At 44.1% G+C, this 26238-nt stretch overlaps 1 protein-coding gene across 4 annotated transcripts in view; it reads left to right on the forward strand.

Moving 5' to 3' along the window:
• RC3H1 (ring finger and CCCH-type domains 1) overlaps positions 1-23435 on the forward strand; it is a 75064-nt gene extending 51629 nt beyond the window's left edge. For 2 of the 4 annotated variants that reach the window (XM_042033906.1, XM_042033907.1), the window contains exons 18-20: positions 1853-2023; positions 2608-2723; positions 3728-4971. In XM_042033906.1, the coding sequence (XP_041889840.1) occupies positions 1853-2023; positions 2608-2723; positions 3728-3878 (438 nt within the window). In that variant the 3' untranslated portion in view covers positions 3879-4971. Of the gene's footprint in view, positions 1-1852; positions 2024-2607; positions 2724-3727; positions 4972-19006; positions 19386-21121; positions 21338-21658; positions 21797-21879; positions 22274-22618; positions 22684-22901 lie in introns of those variants that run through there. The other 2 variants (XM_042033905.1, XM_042033908.1) reach the window with 2 other exon arrangements.
• Positions 23436-26238: the final 2803 nt, after the last annotated feature.

Genomic DNA, 26238 nt, shown 5'->3' on the forward strand with positions numbered 1-26238 from the left:
TTTGTAGTAATATTCAGTAACAATACTTAATCCTGTGATGCCAGGCATCAGGGCTGTGGTACAAGTGTCAGCCTTTCTGCTTAGCAGCAGAAACTTTACTGCACTCCACGTGCAAATCAACACCATACTTGAATTTGCAGTCTGTGCTCAGTCTTGTTTGCTGTCATTCTCTCTCACTCCCCCTCTGTTCAGCTCTACTCAGAGACAAACTTGTGGTGTAGGTGCCTGTTCTTCTTGACTTTACTGCCGTTGGAAATGTCTGATTTTACCTACAGAAAGGCATGAGCTTCATCTGTTTCGTGTTTGGCTTTGTGTTTGTTCCCGTTTCTTCTTAAGCAGCACAAGCCACAAGAGTCAAGAAAGTAAATATGTAATATATTTAGCTTGAAAAATTAAGGCTTAATATTTTAGGTCTCCTTGCTTAGAAGAAACGTAGTTGTAGCATAAGGAAGGGAGTGTGTTTGTGAAAGAATTAATGAGCTGAAATCTTTTGATTTTGTGAGACCCAGAAGGAGAAATGTCAAGCCATAAGGAATGAATAGTTTTAGAAAGCTTTAGTTACTTTTTTCCTTGTAGGAAAAATCAGTAAATGATTACCAGAAAACTGTTCTAGGTACCTCAGCAACTATTTGTGTTAATATCTTCTCAGAAGAAATTGCTGTAAGTAGTGGATAGCAGCTTCTGTGGTTACCTAACAACACATGTTACAGAGAAGGGTTGTTGCAGATTAGTTTATGAGCTCACAGTTAAGTCACAGCAGTGGTTGCAGTAATATGCATTTCTTGAAACATAGCTTGTGTTCTTGTGGTCTTGTTTGGGAATGAGAGGATAAAATGTTTTCAGTCTTGCATGTCTGCCTTTGCCATAATTCAAGAGTATTGGAAAGTTGCAAAACCTGTAAGTGGCCTTCCTCTCCTGCTCGTCATTGTTTGATTGTGTCAGTGTTAAATCCTACAGAGTTGAATGTTGAGCCTTGATTTTGCCATAGTACGAATTTTGCAGAACTAGTCAGTTATTCGAGTAACAACAGCTTTCAGTTTCTCGTGTTCAAAGCTGCAAGTAAATATTGGAAATCGAGGAGTCTTCACAGGTTTGCCTTTTACAAGGTTGCAGCCAGAGCATGAAGAAATAGATCATTTTGCTTTTGCATTGCATGAGCATTTCTACTTAAAGACCGGCCAGATGTCGGGTTGTGTGGAGTACAAGATGTACAAGGTGTATTTTAAATGCAGAGCACATTCTTGCAGAACTGATTTGCAAGTATTAGCAGATTTTTAGAATGGCTGACATGGGTACTGCTTTTAGTAACTTGCAACTTGTGAATGACCACAGTCACTTTCCCCTCTCTGTTCCTCTGCTTCAGTGTGTGGGTCAGTAGAGACCTACATATTGACAACTACATCTCTCAAGATATTTTATATGATGTAATAATAGTTCTGGCTCTGCTGTAGAATTCTAGATAAATTCTACTGCTGTAAAATAAATCAGCAGACTTGCTTATCTGCAGTCCGCTTTTGTTGAACATAGAGCTCAGACGAGAGTAGTGTTTTTGTTCGTGGGCTTAGTCTTAGTTTTGAGAAGGGAGTGGTATATGAGGAAAACATATGCAAATTTATGACAGCAAGAGGTATTTAAGACTGCCTGTTTAAAAATGAAAAGACTTGTTGTCCATGTGTAAAGAAGCATGTTGAAACTTGCACTGTAAGCGATTTCAATCGGGGCATTGTGAAGTGTGGTGAGAGGCGGCCTTGGTTTTGCAAATGAGCAGTACTCTGGAATTATGGCCTTAGAGCTCTCTGTGCTTGGTGTGTCACGTGCTCAGTTGTGTATGTGCTTGGCTTTATGCATTTAGGCTGTTAGTAACAGGCTGCTGTTGCAGAGAGAGGCGACTACCCTGGCAGGCCAACCACAGCCCCCACCCCCACCTCCCAAGTGGCCTGGGATGATCTCAAGTGAACAGCTGAGCTTGGAGCTACACCAGGTGGAAAGGGAAATTGGGAAGAGAACCCGTGAGCTGAGCATGGTGAGTGCTGGCGGGGTGGGAGGCAGAGATGCAGTGGAGAGCCATGTACCTGGCTGCAGCCTTTCACCCTGGCAGAAAGGCTTCCTGCTGGATACCCACAGCTGAAGTCATCCATCTTTCTCTTCACCTCTACTCTTCAAAACCTCCTGAGGAGTTTCTTGAGTCATCTTCATGAAGAAGTTTAATGTAGCACTTTAAAATGCTGTTATTTTGTCACCACTTGAAATAAGCGTGGTGTTGAATTTGATGGAAACCAGGTTGTCTCAAGGTCACTGTGCCATGAGTTCTATAAACTGCTTTAACATAGGAAACATCTTCTGCAGGTACAGGCTAGTGTTCAGAAGTCAATGTGCTGTTATAGTCTGTGGCCTTTGCTTGTTGTTACAAGGATCATCCCTTCCTTTTGGGAAATACTGAGTCCTGAGAGGATGAGCATATCTAAAAGTTTGTTTTTGTCTCATGGCTTTTGTGGGTTAAACTGTATGACTGCAATTTACAGGCTGCCTTCATCATCCGTAAGGGATGAAGTCTCCAATTCTTTCAACACGCTCTTAAAGAATTTTTCTTCTGTCCTTTCTTTAAAGGAGAGCCAGTCTTCGCTGGATATGAAAAACAAGCTGGGCAGCACTAAACAGACAGAAAATGGACAATTAGAACCACAAAACAAGGTTCCAGCTGAGGACCTTGCACTGACATTCAGGTAACACGGGCCCTCAACCTGTCTTTGTGTAGCAGGAAACTGACTTCTTCAGGGTCACTCTCCTAATGAGTGAGTAATTCCCCTTGACTCCCATCAGCTATGATGGGGAAGCTCCTACTACGAAAAGAGGATACAAATCAAGTTTTTATAGTGCAGGCATGAGTTAAGGATCTTTCTAGCTGTGGAGGAGGTGAGTGGAATAAGACTATATAAATTAATGCAACAGAAGACTTGCAGTATCTGTCAGAGAGGAATCCATCTAGTCAGTATTGGATGATTAGTAGGGAGAAGCAGGAGTTACGAAGCCACCACAAAAGAAATCCTTATCTGCTGTTTTAGTTTCAAAGAAAAGAAATCTCCCAAATGTGAGAGGAAAGTTAATTCCATCCTGCTAAGGTTTGTGATGTGGATGTTGTCTAGGATGGCATGCACTTTGAAACTAAGTTGACTTTTAGTTGTTGGTAGTGGACTTTTATCTGTGTAGATGCTAGGATTGATTTCACTTCACATTTAATAGACAGTTGGAATAAGATGTTGGCTGGGAATGCTGGAAGTCTCCACAGCAAGTATTTTCAAATAGCCACATACATCTACATATATTCAGACTAGCACTGAACAGAGAAGCTCGGATGTTTATATAACAGTTTGGAATCTTGATATTTGAGCAGTTTGGAATCTTGATATTTATTCAGAGTGAGCATTTTCTGAATAAATACACTATTGCTGATGAAGTCTGCACCTTCTTTTTATAACCAGTTTTGGAGTTCTGTGCTGCACTATCAGATTGCCTCCAGAGCAGGAATTAATTTTTCCATATGGTGCTGTGAAAGTAATGAAATCAAAACAACTGTTTATATTTTTAAAATTAAGAAAAAGATAAATTATCTAGGTAAGTTAAATATTCTGGAATGTGTGCACTGAAGTCCTCTTAAAAATAAATGAAAAGTCTCAGTAATTGCTTCTTTTCACCCACTTTCCCTTTCTCCTCAACTTCCCTTCATCAGTGATGTTCCGAATGGATCAGCTTTGACCCAAGAGAACATTGGTCTCCTGTCAAACAATATGGCATCTCTCAGCCTGTCAGAGGACCCCGAGGGAGGAGGAGATAGCCATGATTCCCAGCGAGCGGGAGTAATACCCACATCTGCTCCATGAAGCAAGGCCAGCACACCCTAGAGTTCCTTCTGCTGGGGTGTCAGCAGCTTCCATCATGTGTTTTTTTTCTAGGGGTGATTGGAGAAACACAGGAGCAGCAGTAGCAGAGCAGCAGGTCCAGAGGCAATGTGCACAAACACAACTACTAGAAACAAATCCTGCACATAGTTCACATTAACACATTTTTTAATTAAAAAAATGAAAATTAGCAGTATCTGCAAGCAATTCAAATTAAATTTGTTTTTGTTCTGTGAATGAACTTTATTTTAATAACTTTGGACGCCTTGAATCCCAGGGCTTAAAAAAAAAGATATTATATATATACTCTGTTTGATTAATTGTATGATCTTAATGAAGTAGGTTTTTTCTTTTATTTTGGTATTATTACATACCCAGTGCATAATTCCTTACCACCTTACTAAAACAAGCTGGCCGCTTCCTTGTATGGTTTAAGGGTAAACAAGGAATGGGGGTTGGAGAGTAGCTGTGAATTGCAGTGTCAAAAGATGTGCAGCAAACTTCATGCTTAAATGTAACCTGAGCTTCTTGCTTAAATTGCTGAATTTAAACTACAAATGACAGACATGACACCTTTGCAAAGGTGTGGTCCTTTTTAGAGGTTGGCATTGTTTAAGATCTATGCATGTTAGATTTTGACACCTGAGTATCAACCTGCAGTTTGTCAGGGCTGTAGTGAATCCACCCTGGAGTCCTATTTCATGTGGGAAGAATTGCACCAAAATGGCCACTGAAGGTGCACCACAGATCCTGCCAGAAGTACTGAGAAGCAAATTCTGCCTGATACTTCTCTAAGTAGATGCTTTGTAGGCATAAGTCAGAGAAGCCATAAGTTTCTTTTGATTTTTTTTTTTTAATTAAAGATTTTGTTCTTGCTGCACAATTTTTTACTTTTTTGGCATATGCTGAGGTAAGATCCTGGCTATGAAGACCTCTTGAGAATTATTTTTCAAGTGCTGCTCCCTTTCTACATTCTTGGCCTGTTCTCATTTTTTCTTTCTGGGTTAGACTACTAAGTGGGAAAGCACTGGTTATGTAATAAATTACTGCATTGCTTTGGTTGGGTAAAGCAAGAGTTAACTTTCTTGGGTTTTAGTTTTTTTTCCTTAACCTTAACTCCTGCTGAGGTCATAGCAACCTTGGGCTAAGCTTTGCATTCATCATACTGTTAAATAAAACAAAAGGGGGGGTGGGAGGGGATACAGTCCCACTATTGCCTACCAGTAGGAGAGTCCAAACAGAAGACTCTTTTGAGTAGCAATTATTTAATTTGCCCAGTCAAGGCACCGCGTTTATATACTATTTCACATTGAATTTGATTATGCCCTACAGACCTGGCTGGTCAAGGATTTGATACACATATTGGCTTGGGATTCGAGCTTTCTTTTTTATTTAAATAAAAATTTATATATAAATATATATATATATACATATATACATAGTTATATCTGTATATATATTGGGTATGTTTCAAGAATTTTTTCACGTGAGCGCAGCTGTTGTGATCAAATGTCTGGGAGGTAGAAGCACTGAATGAGAATAAAAGCATTTTTCAACACACCCCTCCCCGCACACTCTGTATGTCTTAACACGGGTTTATTTTGCTCTTAGTTGAACTTTGGCCTCTTAATTGCCAAGAGTAGTTTAAAGCTTGCTTTTTTCTAACCCCTCTTCTAACTTTTGGCAAAGAATCAACTTTGCACTGAAACAGCTTCATCTCCCCTTGCCCCACATCCATCTGTATCTCCTACTTGAGGCCAAGCATTCCAGCCATTCCCCTTGGAGCTGAGCAGATCTAGGGTGATGCAGCTGGGAGCCCATCAGGTCTATTCCTCCTTTCTCAGCTCTGGGCATGAGGAGGATGAAGGTCTTTCCCTGGCCGTCTGCTCCCTAGTCACCTGATGCAGGCCCTGGGCCCTCTCATACTTCAGTGCAGAGCACCACCTTCAGGTCAGCCTTTTCCTTGATTTTAATTAGTTTGCTCCTTCCTGCTGTGTCTTATTAACACAAGGAGCTTATCTTAGTCAAGATAATTAGTGCAATATTCTAATCTAGGAGGACAAGCCCAGAATGTGCCTTTTTTTGACTGTAGTAATTGTGGATGTAAAATTAATTTTCAAAGTTGTTTATGATAGGTTGAACCCTACAGATTAATTTGTAATACTAAGAGGAAAATCTGGAGGGTCAAAAACTTCTTTACCTTTTATTTCCTAGTTCCCTTGCCAGGTTAGGGATTATTCTTTTCTCCACATTTTCTCCTGGAATTCTTCAGTAAGCACTATTCAGATTGCTGGATAACTTATGATGAATGCTTCCAAAATCTGTGGATTAGAAGGGGGACCTTACTGGTTGGGTTTTTTTTTCCTTCATCCAGCTCTGTGTTGTACTTTGTGCATAATGTCCTTGTTGTGATCAATGTGTCCAGGTGAATGCCCTGTTTGGCCAGAATTACAGTTTGGCTTGTTAAATAGTTTGTTTAATATCTACTAACAGTATTGATTTTCAACTTTGTTTCATCCCCTCTACCTCTTTTTACCCTTTTTCTGCTTTTTTTTTGCAGACGTTTAGTTGATTAAACAAATCAAACAGCAAAATGTAGTACATGCTCTTAAGTATTTTTCTGGAAACTGCACCTAAAATGTTCCAGTTTTGTGGAAAAACTGGGAGACCTTGGAGGACAGATAGCTCTACATGTAATGGCAGCATTGATGTTTACAGCTAAGAAGCGTGAAAATGTCTGGAATGACTCTGAATCTTGCTACACTCATTCCTGTAGCCCATCATTGTCCCAGTTGTACAGGAATTCTGGCCACCTCAGGGAAACTGGTCTTGGCTACTAACTGGTTTAGTTCCTTCTATTGGGCAAGAAGAAGCAGCATTACCGTGGTGTTGGGGCACTGCTGTGTCCTTTGGTACGTAGGTTAAATTTTCTACTGCACCAGACAACTCTGAACCCTCATTTTGATACCTGGGTTTCAGCCAGATGGACAGCATGGGCAAACCTTCAGAATAGGAAGCTTCAAGTGGTAGGTTAAGCTTCAGTGTGTCTGTGATTCAGTCAGTATATAGATGGTGTCTGTTTATTCTGTGATGTTATTTCCCTCCTTCTGTCAACATCTCATCTGTCTGTCCTGTGACCTAGTTCTTTTTTTCTTAATAGGAGAAGTTTAAGCTTTTTCTTCTGCCCTTCTTGTCCCATTTCAGAGTAGGACTTTTTTTCTGTAGATCAGAGCGTCTTTCAAGCTAGCAGCACTTATATCCCTGTTTTTCTCAAGCTCTTCTCTGTAGTTTTTTCTGAGCTGTCGATCCCCTTTTTGCATCTTTTTCTCCTGTGGCTTGCCCATCCACCCTCCCTGATTGTGTAACAGTGACAGCTTGCTGCCTCAAAACAGAGCATTCAAATGAATTCGCTTAGCCAATAACTTCTGTGAAGTTGCCTTTTCTAATGGTGTTATTACTCAGTGATGCACAAATGTGATATTGCCCCTACTGGTAGGCAAACGGGGGATCTGTATAAACATGGTAAACTGCTGTTTTTCTTTAAAGGAGAGCCAAAGACTTGTGCTTTACACTTTTTTTCCCCGGTGTAGCCATTTTGATTGTCAGACATTTGTGTAGGGTATTTGTGAGTTGACTGTATTATCCTAATAGCAATTTCCAGAAGTTAATGATTGTCAAGCCTTGCCCATGCATTGAATTGTGGAAAATCATTCCATCTAGTCATACAATTTGCAATGTACTAAGATATATCTATGGTGTTGTGATGTGTTTTCAGTCTCATGCACTCTCTCAGCTGATTGAATGGCTCATTTAGAAAGGGAGAAGGAACATAGAAATGTTTTAATCCAAGAAGCATTGTCTTTAAGTGTTTCTAAACTAAATACTGATTGAAAATTTCTTCAGTTACAGTAAAAGATAAATCTGTGTTACAAATGTGACTGACTTTTAGGTCCACTGGGACCGAAAAGATTTGTGAAATGCTAGCATTGCATTAAATTAGATGTGGAAGAACCAAACTTGTGATGATGATATTGTCTCTTGACAGCATGGACTGAGTAAGGTGGGGCAAATTTTCTCTTAGAAAGGGCCAGGAGTGAGGCTTTTATTTGATAATACAAGAAAGCTGCTTGCATTTCCCTTCCTTGAGCTACTCAAACTCTTTCAGACTTGTTACTAAAGTTTTTAGGTTCAGAGAGAAATCTCTTGAAATCTGAGCAGCATAAACCCTCGTTTCCATTGCCATTTATAATTTTGGACATACAACAAAGCAGACCTACAGGACAGTCATCTGAAAGACCCCCGTATAAAGTATCTTTCCTGGACTGGCTCTTTCAGACCTGCTTCTATGGTCCAAGTAATGCCATGCCAGTGTTGAGAAGGCTGAACAGAGGGAGCGCCAGCCATCTTCTCTGCTCTAAAATGGGAGAAAAGACCCAAATATATGCAGAGTGCAAGTTTTTGTGCTTGTCTGTGTGTGTACGGAGAAGTGTTTGTGGTCCTAGGATAGATAGAAGGAACACAGAGCAATGCTGCTGGGGCATGATGTTACCTTTATATTCAAATGTTGTTATCGTTCACTTTCCAAAACACAGCCTTCCATTCCTGCCTCCTAACGTTGCTGATTTAAAAGCAACCCAAAAAAAGTCAGTGTGACAACAACTTAATTTCTTCTATCACAATAAGTCAATTCCCCTGAGGCAAAAAAAAGGGAGCAAGAGTTCTTGAGTTGTCTACATGGTAATGGAGTTACGAACTGGAAAAACATCCACCTTGCTTGAGTAAGTGTAAACTGAATTTCTGAGGAAAGTGAAGCAGCTCTTCTAAGCCACCTTTTGTGTACAGCCATGGTGCCAAGAGATGGGTGGTTGTTACTTGTGGTAAATCAACATACAGATTATTATGTAGCACAAATTGATTTGCTCTCAATTCAAATAGACTCCTAAAATGTCAAAAACTTCATTGGGAATTTTCATTTCAATAGTCAACTGTTACCAACTGCATTATTTTCTGTTGGAATGTCAGGGGATGACAGAGACTAGAGTAAATTAATTCTAATTATACAACATAAGAAAGGGATTTGGGGAAACGTTATCCCAGCACAGTGTCCTTCTACAGTTAACATGTGGCCTTTAGCCTTCTATAGGCAGAAGAATGTAACTGCTTAGTGTTGTCACAGTCTTCAAGGCACTTCTTGTGATGCAGGTAGAACCTTGGTTAGCAGAGAAAGGAGAACAAACTTTAATGTTTATTTTCTTTATAATTTTGTTTCCTAATGGGAAGTGTAGTATTGTGCCATGGGAAGTGTAGCAAACAATGAGGCTGCAGCTTTTTATGTAATTTCCCAATAAAAAGAGCCCATGGCAATGTGGATTTGTTTGCATCAGGAACATCACAGTCATTTGACACTTAAAATATGTGGCCGTAATAATCAAAACTGGATGTCTGTAGCTTGGTAACGTGAATTAACTGATCTTTCCCAGGCAATCTTTGCAATTTCAGTGAGTTTGTGTATGATTTTTAGTGCCAATTGCCAGGTGTTCAGTAGCTGGGAAAGATATACTGTTTGGATGTTTTCATATGCCAGGAAACAACTGTTTCAAAGATCTGAAAGTTTTAGGAAAACACAATTGTCCACTTCAATTTGAAAAATACAGTATTGGGAGAGATGGAAGCAACAGGTAGTGCAGCCTCTGGAAATAAAAAGCATTAGACATGATGGAATTAAATGTGAAATGTATATGGGGTAAACATATCTGTAAATGGGAAAAAAAAAGAAGATATTGTGGAGTATTTGATGTTCGAGGAATTATTTGCTTCTTTGTAATGTTAAAAAGATTTTATTAATAGTTCTGTGGCAGACAGTACTCACAAGTCTTTGGCATCCAAACCAGATTGTATATCAGATGGATCCCACAACTGGATGTGTGCACTGACCTCTTTATTTGTAGATTTTAAAAAGAAATTTGGCAGCAGCCTTTAATAAATGCATGAAGCAACCTGAGAGGAAGAAGAAATCCTGTTCGCATCACAGCTGCTGCATAGCTCACAATTGACACCATTCATCTGCAGCCTCTTATAAGTGAAGCTGCTCAACATGGGCAAAACCAATGGCAATGACTTTTAGAGTTTTTCCTAATTTTGAGGAGTTTGCATTCCCTCTTTAGCCTCTGCTTGCTGTGTAAGCAGCCTCCATGCTGAAAGGATCTTTCCTTGAAGTCAGCTTAGCAATTGTACTGTAGCTTGGCTATTTTTCCCTATTTTCTTTAACTGGTAGCATTGTGTTAAGCTCTTCTCCCCATTGTATTTGTTGCTATGGGGAGGAAGAGGTGAAGCAAGACATCTGTAAGAGGAGGGAGGAAGAATTGTGGGATCTATGTGACAGCTCCCGCTTCTTCTTTGAAGTCATCTACTTCCAGTTGTGGGATTTCTCGATATATGATTTTTTTCCTGGTTTTTGTAAGCCTAGTTTTCTTTGATCTTGTTAATTCCGTACAAGTCTCCCCGAGACATTCTGCAGTCATTATCACCTTTTTGGGTGAAGTTTATTTTATTTTTTTGGGTTGTTTGGTTTTTAAAATAACTTTTTAACATTGGTGCATATAAGCTTGGGATAGAGCTCATGTAATTTTCCAATCGTATTGATTGTATGTGATTGTGCCCTGCAGAGGTATATTTAACAAAAAATAAAATAAAGGATAGTCTAGGTAATAAAGGAGACCATGAGGTTCATTGAGTCAGGTTATGAACTATTACTTAAATTTATTTAGGATCCTAGATAAATGAAATTCCATCTGCTGTTCTCATGAATCAGTGCTAAACAAAATATCATTCATTCTCTCCTTGTGTTTTTCCTTGCTTTTCTTCTGCTGTTTTCTTCCTTTCCTGTTTCTCATAAACAAAAATTCTCAATCTTTAATGGGAATGGCTGACTCTGGGTTGATATTGTGGATATTTATTGTTTGTAACTATCAAAACATTCACAATAGGAGTAGAGATGAAGTAGAATGTATGAGATGAATTCCGTAAATTGAACTCTTTGCCAGGTCAGGGGAATTATGAAGTCTTATACAGGCCTGGTCATGGGGGAGATGTTCAGAGCTACATGGGGAATTGCTATGTGTTTTCCAGGAAAGGTTAAATGTTTTGCTACCTTTTGGGAAAACTGAGATAACAAAAGGAGTAGAAGAAAGTTCTCTATTTCCAACTCCCTGTGTCTTTACTCCTACAATATACTTTTTAGACTTGAAAGAAAAACCTTCTAGATACTCTGCTGAAGTGAGACAGTGCATTGAAGGAGGCAAAAGGCAAGAAGACCCAGAGATTTGAAAATCAGAATTGGTCTCCTTTATTTAATTCTCAAACCTATAGAGCCAACAGTGTCACTTTTGTATGAAAGAACAAGGGAGTGAAGACCTACTGTACATGCATGGCAGTTATATAGAAAAAGCCATATGTCAAAATGCTATTTCTTCTTCCCTTTTCACCTTGCTTTTCTTCCTCTTGAAGCTGACTCAGCCTCACCTTGCTCTCACAGAATGTCTGAGGGTCCTTTGAGTTGCAGATTGAACAAAAAAGAAGAATGGAAATTCACTATTTGGTTTGTAAATAGATGGAAATGTCTACAAGATCTTACCTGCTTTTCTGTCAGCATTTATATTAAATGATAAATTAATGAAGAACACTTTGAAATATCTCTCATTTTCTGTCTGGGATGAATGTGCATTCTTCTAAATTTTGTATGAGGTGTTGGACCATCTGCGTAAGATTTTTCACCTCCTCAAGGTGTGTGTGTTCTCTGCCAGGCTGGAGCATAAGAGATGCCAAATAGCAGAGAAGCCACATGTCTCCTGGGTTTGGTCTGCTCTCTTCTGACTTCACCCATAAGCAAAGTGGCTCCTTCACTTGTTCACCTCTGATGAACAAGAAAAGATACTCAGGATAATCAGTTTTGTTAATTGCTCAGAGTATACATATTTAAAAAGCAAACCAGACCCTTCAGAGCAGGGAGTGGGCAGTATTCGTCTAATGTTGAGCCTGGTTTGGAACTTGCCTTAAAGTGAGAATAAGTTTTGCTCCACAGTCTGCTTTGTGGTTTTTAGTCTTCTCCTTTCACACCTTTTTGTGGGCTTTAACAAGTCATTATCTGTAAAACTGAAACTGGATGTGCTGAAACTGCTGCTTCACTGAAAAACTCTTCCTTCTCCCACTCCAGGGCAAGCACAACCTTCTGCCCTTGGAGTTTTTGCATAATGTTCATTACTATTGTCATTATTCTTGAGCCTGAGCACCATGGATCTAGGTAAGGTGTGTTTTTCTGGGCTGAAGCCCATCACTGGTCATTATTAGGCCCGCTCACACTTCAACACTTACTTGCTGGATGACTCGAAGCATTCAGTTCCTATAAAGGAATTGTATTTAGTGGGAAATCCAGCAGAAAACTGTGAGTTTCAGTTGGTGATGGTTTCCTTACCCTTTCTCCCAATAGTCTGAGGATTCAGGATCCTCATGTAGTGACTCACTTTAAAAGGAAAAAAAAGAGAGCTGAATTCCTGCAGTGGCTGGCTTTTAGAAGGAAGATCTGAAGTGCTGTGGAGAGTCAGGAAGGAAGCAGTGGGTGGTCTGCATCAAGAGAGATTGGCAGAAACTGGCTGGGTTTCTTTATGTGGAAAAGAAGGGAGACCAGCTTCAAGTGGATGGTACCTGCTGGAATTTTTTCCCCTGGGATATGGATAGCAGGATAGAAAGAATCTTGCAAAGGCTAGCTCATGAGATTCCTTGATCCCATCTTGCTCTGTGAGTGCAAGAGTCGTCTTCCCTGTGCATAGCCATGAAACTCAACAGTGAGTACCCAAAGCACAAAACAAAAGGCAATTTATGTTCCTCCTCACCAATGAGGTATGTTTAAGAACTGTTTCTTTCTATCTAGGATGTGTTCAGTTGTTTCTGTAACCTCCTTCCTCCTAACTGAACTCCAGCTCCCTTGTCTGCACGACTACAAGTGTGGGAGAGACTAAAACCAAAGCATGATGCTTCATCTGCAGGCTGCCAGGCTTTGATACTTGATGGTTTTGAGCCTCTGATCCTTGCTTTGGGTCTGGGAGCAGCAGCTTTGGGAGAAAAACAGCCTCTATATTAGAGCAAACAAGGCATCTAACTGTTTGTATTAAGACACTGGCCATCTTGGATGCTTCCTTTGGGATAGCTCCACTCAGATGTGAGTGCTGGGTTGTTGCTTGATGCTGAACCAGCAATAAATTACCATTTACTTGCTGCATTCAAAAGATAGATTCGCCCAGCTACCCTGGCAGAAGTGCCTTGGGAGCTCTGTGGGATGTGCATAGTTGTTTGCTTTTGGTTTTTACTGCTTTAAACTACCTCTGAGCATTGGGTAAATGGAAACCTGTGCTTGGATGTCTGCCTGGGTGTGGAGCATCCCTAATGCACTCTGAAAACCCTGGTATCTGTAAACATGTGAGTTACCTCAAAAAATTAAACCAGCAGCCACCTGAAGCAACAAGGTACAGTGTGCATGTCCTTCCTTTCTCATGGAGAATTTATCGCCACAATCCCTGTCCAATTTAACTATATCCCATACTGATGGAGTAAGGTCTTTCACTTTACCCAAACCAGTTTGCAACTGCATTTTCCATTAAGGGAAAATGTTCCTCTTACTGGAGGCCAGGAACAGGACAGCTCCAGCACCCACTGAGCCAGCCTGCTCCTGGGATTTGAAATTCAGGGAGCAATGCTACTGAATTTGTAGAGCAGCTGCATTCTGGATCAGAAATGGTGTTCAGTCCTGCTCACTACACTGCCTTGTGAATCTGGACAGGAGTTAGGGGAGCTGGTGTTAATCCTTTCCAGCAGTGCAAGTAAAAGGTCACAGGATCACAGAATATCCTGGGCTGGAAGAGACCCACCAGGATCACAGAGTCCAACTCCTGGCCCTGCACAGACACTCCAGCAATCCCACCCTATGCCTGAAAGTGTTGTCCAAACACTCCTGGAGGTCTGGCAGCCTTGGGGCTGTGACCATTCCCTAGGGAGCATGTTCCAGGTGAGTGTGTTTAAGATAGGATGTATTTGAAACTGCAGAATGTGAAGTGGGGCAGCTTCTCCCAACTTGTGTCTGTTCAGGAAATGGGGAACAGGTGACAGGGCTTGGGACAGATGGGGGAAACATTTTGCTTAGCGACAAGATCCCTACAAATGCCTGGTATAACTTTTATTCAAACTCTTGAAGGTTTTGAGGTTTTTCTTGTGGGATAAGCAGTTCATTTTCTGTTGGCAAAAAATGAGGACATGTGGCACTTGTGTGGAGTAGATGGTCAAACTCTCCCTTGTCAGACTGAACTTTAAAACCTCTTTCAAACTAAACATTGCCTCTTTTTTTTCCTACTCTTTGCTTAACCTTCAGCAGCTGGTCATCAGCCTTTGGCCTTAGCATCCTACTCCCCTCCCACCATCCCTTGCTGCTGTCTCAGCTCTGCTTGAGCACAGAAATCCAGTGGGGAAACTGCTTTGGGCTCAAGCAAGACTATCCTCTCAAAAATTTCCATTTACCTCCTGAAAGCAGAAGGCTGGAGGGCAGGTAAGAGAAACAGATTCCTCTAATATTTCATTGTTAATTAATTCCTTGAAACGGCTTCTTTTCCCTTAGTAGGAGCCTATGAATTTTAGCTGCTGCCAGAGTGGCTTTTTGCTCTATTAGAGAGGGTCCTCCCACCCCAGCTGTCATGAAGGCTGGCTTTCTAAATTGTCAGGCTTGACTTTTATCCCCAGCCTGCAGCAATGCTTCGTAGTGTGGAGGGCAGTTCATGAAATCAGGATCTCCTGAGTAATTGCTGTCTGTGAAAGAGCACTGCTGGCTTGCTTTGGACTCTGCTGTTGGGGTGTGAGGCAGTTTCTCAAGAGCCTAAATTAATCGCAAAATGGTTTGAGCTATTTTACATTAGCTGGGCTGTGCAGCACAGTGCGTAGGTGCTGTGGGACATTCCCACCACTACCAGTAGCCCCAGTAGGTTCAGTAGGGTGGGTTCCAGGGATTTTGGAAGCACAGTTAATCATCCTGTCCTGCAGCCATGGAACAGCAGGATGGAACTGGCGTGTGCTGGTGAGAGCCTAGCTGTGTTGCACAGCAAGCCGAGGGATGGGGGAGTTTCTCAATGCCTCCCCAGAACCTTCTGATTTTGAGCTGAATCAGCAACTTGTTTCTTGGTTTTCTGCACTTTTTGTTGCTTCACCCTTGTAAGAGCCTTTTTAATTTCTGCATTCCCCCTTGCCAGTAACCCCTTTCAGGCAGTGCTGTTGTGGGAATACTTTTGGGATTCTTCCAGGTTGACACATGGAGTGCAGAGGAAAAGGGAGTGTTGAAGGCCTGTGGGGGGAGGAGGAGTGGGTTTTGGCCAAATCGTATGACAAAGAGCTGGTATAAGAAATAGCAGGGGCTCTTGCCTGTAAGAGACAAGATTGGATGTGTCAGAGACCAGATCAACCTTAATGGATGGTAAAGTAGATTTAAGGCATTAGCAGAAAGTCCTGTGTCTTCCCTGAATTGATGAAGTCAGGACTTTACTGGAGAGTAAAAACAGGGAGTCTTTCTCATTTATTGAGGACAGGGTGAGCATGGAGGTGCCCTCCCTACTCTTGTGCTCTGGCCTTTAAACGTGAAATTCAATTAGCAGTAATTTGTGTGATGGTGGACACCACAAGTTGCTTCTGGCTTGACAGAAGCAGGTGTTTGTTCTTGTACAGATAGGGTCAGGACATGCCTTTCCCTGGAGGTGAGTGGAGTGACAGGGCAGGAACCATGGTGAGGTTGTCCCTTCCATGATGGGACTGGCCACAAGTGTGTCAGTACTGCTGGAGCTGCAGGACCAAGTGTGGTTGAGGGAGGGCTGCTGCAGGCAGTGAAAGGCTCTGCTCCTGGCCCCAGGATTGTGGAACTCTGGAGTGTGCTTGGCTTGTTGCTGGCTGACTTTTCCTGTGGAAGTGAAAGGTTCAGAAGAACAGCACTTCCTGGAGTATTTTAAACTGTCTTAATAGTTTTTCCTTTCTCTTGCCCTTGGTGTTGTTTGTTGTTTCTGTTAACTTCCCTCCCTTTTTAGATTTTTTTTACCCTTTGTGGTGTTGCATCTGTCCTAAACCTTTTGCAAGATAATCTATGTGTCATTACCAGCGAGAGCTGTGGCTGTGGTCTGAGTGAGTCCCTCTTGTTTTGCTGTGCTATCACACAGCCTTGGTGCTCTATACAGTCTTGGTGCCGGATAAGGTAGTTTCTGCTTTTGCAGAGGAACTGGAGCACATATGAAGTAATTGGCGAAGAGCCCAAGGGAGGGGGTTGTGGAAGAGCCCAGAGGTCTCCTTCATCCCAGATTAGCCTTTCAGCTGCTCCCATTTTCCTCCAGCAGGTGCTGGCCCATCAGCACTGGAAGATCACAGACATGGAGGCCACCAGTGCTAAATGCAGGTGACTTTTAATTTAGTTTCTCAGAAGGTAATGCTTGGTAGCCATGGCAGTGAGTATGTGGGGGCAGGCAGAGACCTACCCGACTTAGGCACATGTTTGAAAAAGTGTCCTGTGGTGGGCCAGGCTGCCAGCCCCTCCCAGTAGTTGTTTCCCAAACTGTTGTGGCTGTGGGGCTTGAGCTTCCTCCCATGGGGTACGTGAACAAAGCAGTCATGCAAAGGGCATCTTAGAACCACAATGTGCAGGACATGCTCTTTCGGCCCTGGGATGGCTCATGAGACCTTGCTGCCAGAGCAGGTGGGTGATGGGATTTAGGAGGAAATTCTTCCCTGTGAGGGTGGTGAGGTTCTGGCACAGGTTGCCCAGAGAAGCTGTGGCTGCCCCATCCCTGGAAGTGTCCAAGGCCAGGTTGGATGGGACTTGGAACAACCAGGTCTAGTGAAGATGTCCCTGCCCATGGCAGGGGGCGCACCCAAGGTGATATGTAAGGTTTCTTTAAACTGAAACCATTCTGAGGTTTGCTGTGCTTTAGCAAATGAGAAAATATAAATTATCTCTCTCTTGCTGGGAGATTTTCAGACACCTGCTTTTGCCGGAACACAGTAATTAACATTAGCCTGCACTCTTTAGGTACCAAGGACAACCACTTTGCATTGAGGTGGTATGAACTTTGGACAGGAATTGGTGTGATGCACCAGCTATACCATACATGCTTATAAAGTACATTTTTTTGGGATTAAAGATGCTCAGTGCATGGAGAGACCAACTTCCCTGGAGACCTTTTCCTTATCGCCTTTCTTCTCTGCAATAGCATCTCCTGCATCAGTAACTGAAAAGTATTGTAAAGCTGAGGTGAGCCTGGCAGGGTCCTGACACTGTAAGGGTCCATACCTGTCAGAGTTTGATGCTGGCTAAGCACCAGGCACCATGAAAAACTATTCACTCATTTTCCTCTGCTATAGCTAAGCAGAGGAGGGGACATTAAAATGAAAACTTCATGAGGATTAGGGGAAAAAAACCACTTTAAGGGCAAAACAGGCTCAAAACTTAACCAGTATAAAGAAAATTTATTATTAACAGAATTAAAGTAAAAAGGGAAATAAGAAGTAAAATAAACCTTTAGAACACTTATTTTCTTCCCAGCCCTCTCCCTCTTTCCCACCAACAGTGCAAGAAGGCAAAACCTGGGATTTTGGTCAGTCTTTCTAAGAATCTTCAGTTCGTTCAGGGAAAGGAGTTCTTTTTCTGTTGTTCCGTTGGGGTCCTTCCCACAGGAGACAGTTCTCTGTGAGTTTCTCTAGTGTGGTTCTAATTTTCACGAAATAGCAGTCCCGCCTGACCTGCTTTAACGTGAGTCCCTCCCACAGGCCAAGCAGTCTTCCTGCAACTACCTAGCATGGGTCATTTTAGTTCATGGGGCTTAGTCTTTTAAGAATAAGCTGTTCTAATTTGGAAGCAAGAGTTCTCTATCTCTGGAAGCAAGGGTCCTCTCTCTCTGTTCGAGTTTTTCACTAGATTACAGCTTTTCAGCATCCACTTGCTCCAGCATGGGCACTCTTTCTCACGAGCTGCAAGTGGATCTCTGCATCCCCCCGTGCACCTCATGAATTACAGGGAAATAGTTTGTTGTATTATAGTCCTCACCATGGCTTGTGGAAAAATCTCAGCTCTGACACCCGGAGCACCTCCTCCCTCTCCTTCTTTTCACTGACCTCAGTGCCGCCATGTTGGTTCTCCTCATGTATCCTCACTTCTTCCTCTTCTTTGACTCAGAAGAAAATTGTTGTCCATAGGTATTGCTGTTCTCAAGTTCTATTAATTGAAAAGTTCTTATAGAGCTTCGCTGCATTGAAAAGGCTGATCTCATTTGTGTTCTGTGTCAGGGAATTTTTTGCCTTGTTTTCGTTGCTGGCCACGTGGTCCCCGCCAGCACCACACAAGTGGCCCCAGCTATGGGAGGGCCCTGGCCACACGGTTCTGGCCTTGGGAGGGCCCTGGCCGTGTGGCCCTGGGTGGCCCCCGCTGGGATGGGCCCTGGTGACCACCTCACCACCCCTCAGGAGAAGAAAGAGCTTCCCATGGTTTTTCCTTTCTTAAATATTAAGAGGCGTTACCAACATCACAGAGGTGTTACCAACTTCTCTAATTGGGCCAGCCAATATGTCCATCATCAGAGCTTTCAGGGATTGGCTCTGCTCCTCAAAACAGTGGAAGTTTCGAGGAGCTTCTCTCTCAGAAGCAGCCTCCGTGGCTTCCTCTGCCCCCCACTAAAGTCCAGATTGTGTTAAACTAACACACCACCTCACTGGTCAATGGGGAGGACTCAAAAGTTCAAATCATCCATTTTGGTATAAACTTGTCAGGGCTGAGCCTGCTGCTTAAAAAAGAGGGCCCCCAGGTCACTGGGAAAACACTGGTTTCAGTGTATTGCTTCTAAAAGCATTGTGTGCTCACAGCCAGGCTTGTCCTCCTGCTGTCTGTGTGTCCTTGTTTATCCTGCAGGTCCAGGGCAAAAGGATGATTGGAGAGGACTGTGGGGCTCCTATTACTGTGGTGTTGGCTGGAACGGGTCCATGGGCTGTGGGCGGCAGCATGAGTTTCATGGACAGGCAGCATGTCTAAGCTCTCTCTCTGGTTCCAGGACAATGCATCTCTTTGTGGTGTGTCTGCTCAGCGTCTGGGGGCTGGCTGCCCCTGAGCACTACACCGTGGAAGACATCTGCACGGCAAAGCCACGCGACATCCCAGTGAACCCCATCTGCATCTATCGCAACCCCGAAAAGAAGCCCCAGGAGGGTGAAGGACAAGACCCAGCAAAGGACAAGCTCCCGGAGTCCACCAACCCCCGGGTCTGGGAGCTGTCAAAAGCCAACTCTCGGTTTGCTGTCATCTTCTACAAGTACCTGGCTGACTCCAAGGACAATGGGGAAAACATCTTCATGTCACCCCTCAGCATTTCCACAGCCTTCGCCATGACCAAGCTCGGAGCCTGTGGCAGCACCCTCCAGCAGCTCATGGAGGTTGGTGGAGATTCCTCAGCCTTTTCCTGTAGCAGATCTGAAAGACAGGAAAGGTGATCATGGCTGATGGCTGCTCTCAGGGTCAGGACAGCTCCTTGCCTTGGGAAGGAAATCCCAAGTTGGAAGGACCTTAAAACTCATCTCGTTCTACTCCCTGCCATGGGCAGGGACACTTTCCACTATCCCAGGTGGCTCCAAACCTCATCTCTGGATTTGCTTAGATCCCAGCTCTCTCCCCTTACTCCCTGTTTGGATCCCGCATTCCTTGGTTTGAGAGGTTAGTTTTCATCTGGAGGAAAGGAAGCCCACTTGGAGGGTGAGGGAAGGGAATGGGAACAGTTTGCTTCTTGCAGATTGAGCTAAGCTTTTCCTTATGTAAAAAGCAGGAAAAGCCATGATATCAAGTCCTATTGGGAGAGACTTTTTCACGTTCCTTCTCTCTCTTCCTTGGGACAAAAATCAGACACATGGGAGACCCTGCAGCCCACCTGACTTCCAGGGCAGAGGAGGCTGTATACAGGGAGCCTCCCCTTCCGCCTGTGGCCCCTATACTCACTCAGGGGATAGTTCTGATCCCAGACAAAGAGGTAATTCTGAATTCTGGCTCTTCCATGGGACTAATTTAACTCCCTGGCTGTCCCAGCACCCTTCTCAAGGTCAGACCCACTTACCTGACAACTCCCCTGCTATGTGGGGTTTGATGCTGCCTGTACCTTTTTCTCCAATGGGAGACCTCAGTCCAGAGGAGCCTTTTTCCCTGCAATGAGGAGGTGTGAATCAAACTGCTCTGCTTGTCCCCTCTGTTGCTTTCCTTACAGATCCTTTCTCTGGAAAAAATAATGTTGGGGGGTCTCCTGCCGTTATCCACACAGCCTAAGTGGAGCAGCTATAACCACATTCCAAAATCTTCACTTGTGTGTTCGCTTCTGGGCAGGCCTTCCCACTGGAAGGGGACCCTTCTCCCACTGAGCCACCCACACCTGCACTCCTAATCCCCCTTTTTCCGATGAAAGGGCTGCTAACACCACCTTTGCCTCACAAGAAACAGTGCTGAAGATCTTGGAGGTTCATAAAGAACAATATGTTATGGGATTTTCTGTGCCTTAAAGCCCTGAGGTTGGATGGCAGTGGACAAATCATATTTGTCCTTCCAGCTGACAGCTGGGAACAGATAAAAAATTCCCTGTGCTGCAAAAATCTACCCTCAAAATGATTGCTAAGATGTACCAGAAGTACTCAACAGGCCATGAGAATTCCTCCTGGGAAGGAGCAGCCTTTAGCATTGTCACAAGAAGGTTTAGCACATATGAGTCCTCCCATGACCTGGTATAACCCAAGAGCTGCTTCTAGGCCCTGTTGGTGCAATGCTCATCTCTGGGGTGTGGTAGGGAGTTATGAACACTGTGTTAATTTTAACAGCACTTAAAGGGGAAGCTGGCGCCAGTCAAAGGCAGAGTATAGAGAGCAAGAAAACTGGTGTTGGAAAGAGGAGCAGCACCTCTGTGCTGCAGACTGTGCAGACTTTAATCCTCCATTTAGACTCTCCAAAGGAGGTCTTGGGCTGGTGATGTGTTGATTTTCCATAGATTAGGGTTCCCAATTACACATGGAAGGTGAAGCTCTGAGGGCCTGCAGATTTCTTGCTGTTGAGGCAAAGGCTGCACCACCACTTGCTCTGGGGCCCAGGAGCACAAGAGCCTCCTCATGGATTCCTTGTTGCTGTTTGGCTTGTCCAGGTTTTTCAATTTGACACCATTTCAGAGAAGACATCAGATCAGATCCACTTCTTCTTTGCCAAGCTGAACTGCCGCCTTTACAAGAAAGCCAACAAATCCTCAGAGCTGGTATCGGCCAACCGCCTCTTCGGGGAGAAATCTTTGGTGTTTAATGAGACTTACCAGAACATCAGTGAAATCGTTTATGGAGCAAAACTCTGGCCCTTGAACTTCAAAGTGAGTTTGAACTACTCAAATTTTGCTGTTTTGTTTGGTTCCACCCCCCACCTCCAGTCCTCCTGCTTTAGCTGTATCCCTGTTTTTTGCCCAGAGGAAGTCCTCTGCTGTGGGTGTGTGGAACATGGGTGAAGGCAGTAGGAAATCTGGGATGCAGCTCCTCTCGCTTCATCTCACCTTAACCACAGCCACATCCCCGCTTGTCATACCTAAACTTCATTGTTCTCCCCCAGCACATACCCTGTGAACCTGTCTCCTGCAGGAGGGGTACAGAGGTGTTTAAAACCCTTGGTTTAACCTTTTTTTGGTCTCTTCTTCTAGGAGAAGCCAGAACTTTCCAGGCAGATTATTAATGAGTGGGTGGCTAATAAGACAGAGAAGCGCATTACAGAAGTGATCCCAGAAAGTGGTATTGATGATCTCACTGTCTTGGTCCTAGTCAACACCATTTATTTTAAGGTACAGCTAAAAAACTGGAAGAGCAGCACACTTCCCTGGAGGAGACATGGTGCTCATGTTTGTTTTCCCCCTCTCCTTTTTAGGGGCACTGGAAATTGCAGTTCCCAGCTCCAAACACAAAACTGGATACATTTCATAAAGCCAGTGGTGAGACCTGCAAAGTCCCAACTATGTACCAGGAGTCCAAATTCCACTATACATTCATCCCCCAGGACAAAGTCCAGGTGCTGGAGCTGCCTTACAAAGGGGACGATATCACAATGGTGCTGGTCCTGCCCAGTGCTGGGACACCATTGGAGGAGGTGGAGCGAGACCTGACGTCGGAGAAGCTGCAGGGCTGGATAGACTCCATGAAGGAGGTGTCTCTCTTTGTCTACCTCCCTCGCTTCCGCGTTGAGGACAGCTTCAGTGTCAAGGAAAAGCTAAGGAAAATGGGGCTGGAAGATCTCTTCAGTCCGGAAAATGCTAGACTCCCAGGTGAGATGTGGAGATAGGGCAGTGCAGAGTAGAGGTGAGGGGCAGCCATTCTTCCCTAGATGGCAGGGCAGTAGGTGCAGCAGCACATGAGGAACAAGAACATGAAAGCATTTATATGTTGCTGCAGTCAGTGATGGACTCTGGTAAAGTCCCACCATGGACACTCAGCCCTGCTCTGCACTGAGGATATGGCAGTTTAGCAGTCAGTTGCACATGGAGGTTTTTGTTTTAGGGCAGCCATGCTGTCTCGTCTGCCTGATTCCAGGCCATGAAGGATGGGAATGTGTTCTTTCTTGAGCTGCCTCTAAACTCAGAGTTTTACCTTTGTATATTTTTGTATTTCAGGTATCATCGCAGAGGGCCGCACAGATCTGTACGTTTCTGAGGCTTTCCACAAAGCCTTCCTTGAGGTGAGCCTTGTTTTGTGCCGGTGTGTCTTCCTCTTGCTTTTTAAAAACATGAAATGTTAAAGGAAAAAAAATAGCTCTGAACCTACACTGTTCACTTCCTCACCCATCTGGGGCTTTGGAGGGAGGTTGGCCCCTGCTTTTTGTGGAAGAGGAGGGTGAGCCCTCTCCATGCTGCATAATGCCTGTATTTTAATCCCATCTTCTCTCTTGGTTGGCAGGTGAATGAAGAAGGCAGTGAGGCATCAGCTGCTACAGCTGTTACCATCTCTGGCCGTTCTTTCCCTATGAACAGAAAAATCTTCAACGCCAACAGGCCCTTCCTGCTTTTCATCCGGGAAGCTGCCCTCAACACCATCATCTTCATGGGCAGGATAGCTGATCCTTGCTCCTAAAGGGGCTGGTAGGGCCTTGCTTCTCCCTCCTCTGCCTCAGGAAAATGGGAGGTGGGGTATTGCCACAAAGCATGGGCTGCTCCTGGGGTGGTTGGTCTTGCTACTTGGTGCCAGCTGCAGGGAGGGACTGTGTCCAGTTGGGCTGTCCCTGCTCCTCCCTGCCATGTTGGGTGAGGGGGCTCATAGGTCACCTCACCTCACCTGTCCTCCATGGCAAGGAAAGCTGAATTTCATCTGGCACCAGTATTTTCATGGCACCTAAGTCCAGCACTGCTGTCCTTCCTGTGCCCAACCTTCCTCCCTTTCAGGCCTCAAGCTGTAACTCTGATCGCTTGGTTCATTAAAACCTATAGATCTGTATGTAACAGACTGCTCTCTGAATGCACGGTTTACAGTAAGCCACTTCCTAGACTTACTTAAATTCTTCTTTTCCAACAAAAGGGGCCCCACATCGGAGAGGTCAGTGGAACAGCAGCAGCCATAAGGCTTGCGCTGGCTGGGCCACGAACACCCTTCTGCAGCTCCATGTGGGTGGAGGAGCTGCCAAACAGCTGTGCCCTGCTTGCCAGCAGCTCTGGTATATCCTGTGTGCCCAGGTACTAAGAGTCACTAGTGACAGTCTTGCATAGCGAAGGCTTTGAAACTCTTTTTTAATATTAAGACTTCAACTAACAGTTACTATTGCAGTGGTGCCCATGAACCATGACAGTGCCCAGGTGAGGTAACCAGTACCTGTAGCTTTGTTAAAAATAAACTTGCAGGTGAAATGTACTTCTGGAGCTGAGATGTCCTGCTGCCAGGCCACATGTGATCAGACCTCTAGTCTTCTCAGGGTGGCTGTACTGCTGTAGGACCTTTGGCAGGGCTGTCCTGAAGATGCAGAAGATTTCGAAGACTTCTCCATTTTAGACAGTTGTTTCAAACCAATCAGGCAGTGAAAACACAGTTCCTGTCCTCTGTAGGTGATGGAAGTGGTGCGTGCAGACAGTGGGTTGCGCTCCCCAGTGGGCCATTTACTCTGGATTTTGTAGGACCAGCAAAATATCCATCTTTGTAAAGACTTACCTTGGCAGGAATTGCCAGAGCAGCCAAGCAGTGAGAGAGTTAACTTGGATAGGTCAGATCTTAGGTCACTGGGTCTCTAGTTTTGGAAGCTATCAGGGGTTTGACTCTCTTCTTTTCCTAATAGGAAAGTTAGAGCTTGTGTGGAAGTGGTATATGATTGGGACATGGAGAGCCACCTATTCCATTGTCCCACGGGCTATGGCAAACCTTAGAGCTTTAGGGGCTGACATGCTCCCCTGGAACAGTACCTTGGAAAGAAGCTGTGAATGTAACACAGGGCTGGGACCCTGGGAGAAAAGGAGAAGCATTTTGAAAATAACGAAGAGTTCAGAAAGCAGCTTTTCCTCTCCCTGCCCTCCTCTGGCATTTACCACTGTGGCTTTTCTTGCTGGATCCCATCTTCTACCTGTGAACATCACTGAGGGACACACAACCCCCTGTAATCTCTGCCTTTTTCAGTTGTGCTCCAGGCTGTGGAGGTGCACGCTAGTGAGAGAAGAGGGCTGAGGCAGTACCTGGGTCTCCCTAGCATGGCACTGAAACAAAATGCTTCCCCTGCCATAGGCAGCAAGGAAAACATCCAAAACTTGGCCTGCAGCAAGAGCACAAGGCTTGTTCCTCCTGGAACAACTGAAAAGGGCTGAGCCTGCTGAAGAGGTGAGACAAAGCTCATCCAAAAATGACAGAAGCCATCTGAGTTGCCAGGAACAACAGCCTGGCACTGTGCAACCTCTCCCAAGCTGCTCAGCTTAGGACAGTGTGGAGCTGCCCACAGCCGGGACCAGGACCTCCTCTCATGGCATGGAAAATCCATGGGTCAGGACCAGTCAGCTATAAGACACAGACAAGGATTTGAGTATTAAACCATTTAATTCTCAAACCACTCACATGCATAATGTTCTTTTACACAGTGTTAAAAGAAAGAAGAAAATGCAATTTTTTTTTAAATACAAACAGAATTTCAAGTATACATTTATAGAATTTTCCAAGATTCCTACCCAAGTTGCTAAGTATTCATTCACATTGTTCTTAAAGCTGTCTGATGAGAGCGCTTTTTGCTAAATTGCTTTCAATGCAATTGTACAGTCCCCTCTACCTTGGTTTTATTTCCCCTTTTCCCAACTCTGGTTCCCCTGCCACCCCTGCCCACCCCCCTCCAGCAGTGCTGGCTGTCCCTGGACCCAATGGCCATGGAGCTTCTGTCGGCCAGTGCCTGCTGGAAGGGGAATAGGGAAGCAGTCATGGAGGACCAGTTTGGGAACAGCTTGGAAAATCACTGAAGAACAGTCTGATGTCCACAAGTTACAGCAGGCTCACTCTTCAGCCTACTCCAGACTAGTCTGAACACAGACTTTTTTTCTTGAAATAAGGACTGCAACCAAAAATAAAATAAAATAATAAAAAAAGAATAATTAGTACAGCAGGAAATTTCTTAACTGTGAAAAGTAAGTCTTGAGTGTTAGGACACTTGTCCTAAAAAGGTTTGATTTATAGGTCACTAGTTGAAGGTGACAGCACAATTTCTGTTACAAATGGTTACTCTGCAAACCAGCTCAGAACAGAATCAATGTAGGACACACAAACTTGGATTAAAAAAGAAAAAAAAATACTGAACTGACAAGGGTTCCATATCCATGTTATGGAAAAACCCCACAACCCCAGTAACAGCTTTCTCCTGGCTTTGCTGTTCAGCTTAGCTCAGCCCTGGGCTGCCAGCTGGGTTGTAACTGGGTGCAACTTCTGACCTGCTAAAAAACGGGGTTTAAATCTTCTTGACAGGCAAGGGTGGGTTTCTCTTGACAGATTACAAAGTCCCCTGACAGCCACCAGCCCCATCAGTGCTTGGGCACAGCGGGGCTGCTCTGGGCAGCATGGGGGCTATGCCAGCCCGGGGGCTGCCGGAGGTAGAGCTGCCATGCCCAAGGGTCTAGCAATGTTGTTCCCCCTGAGCTGTGGCTGCCCAGGAGCTGCCTGCCTATACAGCTGTGTCCCAAGACAGCCACAGCTGTACTTGTCTGACCAGTTAAAGTGCATTGCTGCAGAAAAGGGTTTGCGCTTTTTTTTTTTTTTTTTTTTTTTTTTTTTTTTTTTTTTTTTT

Source organism: Corvus kubaryi, unplaced genomic scaffold, assembly GCF_017639235.1.
Source record: "Corvus kubaryi isolate FWS band 111438036 unplaced genomic scaffold, C.kubaryi_AGA036_p1.0 37361, whole genome shotgun sequence".
NCBI classification, from domain to species: Eukaryota; Metazoa; Chordata; class Aves; order Passeriformes; family Corvidae; genus Corvus; species Corvus kubaryi.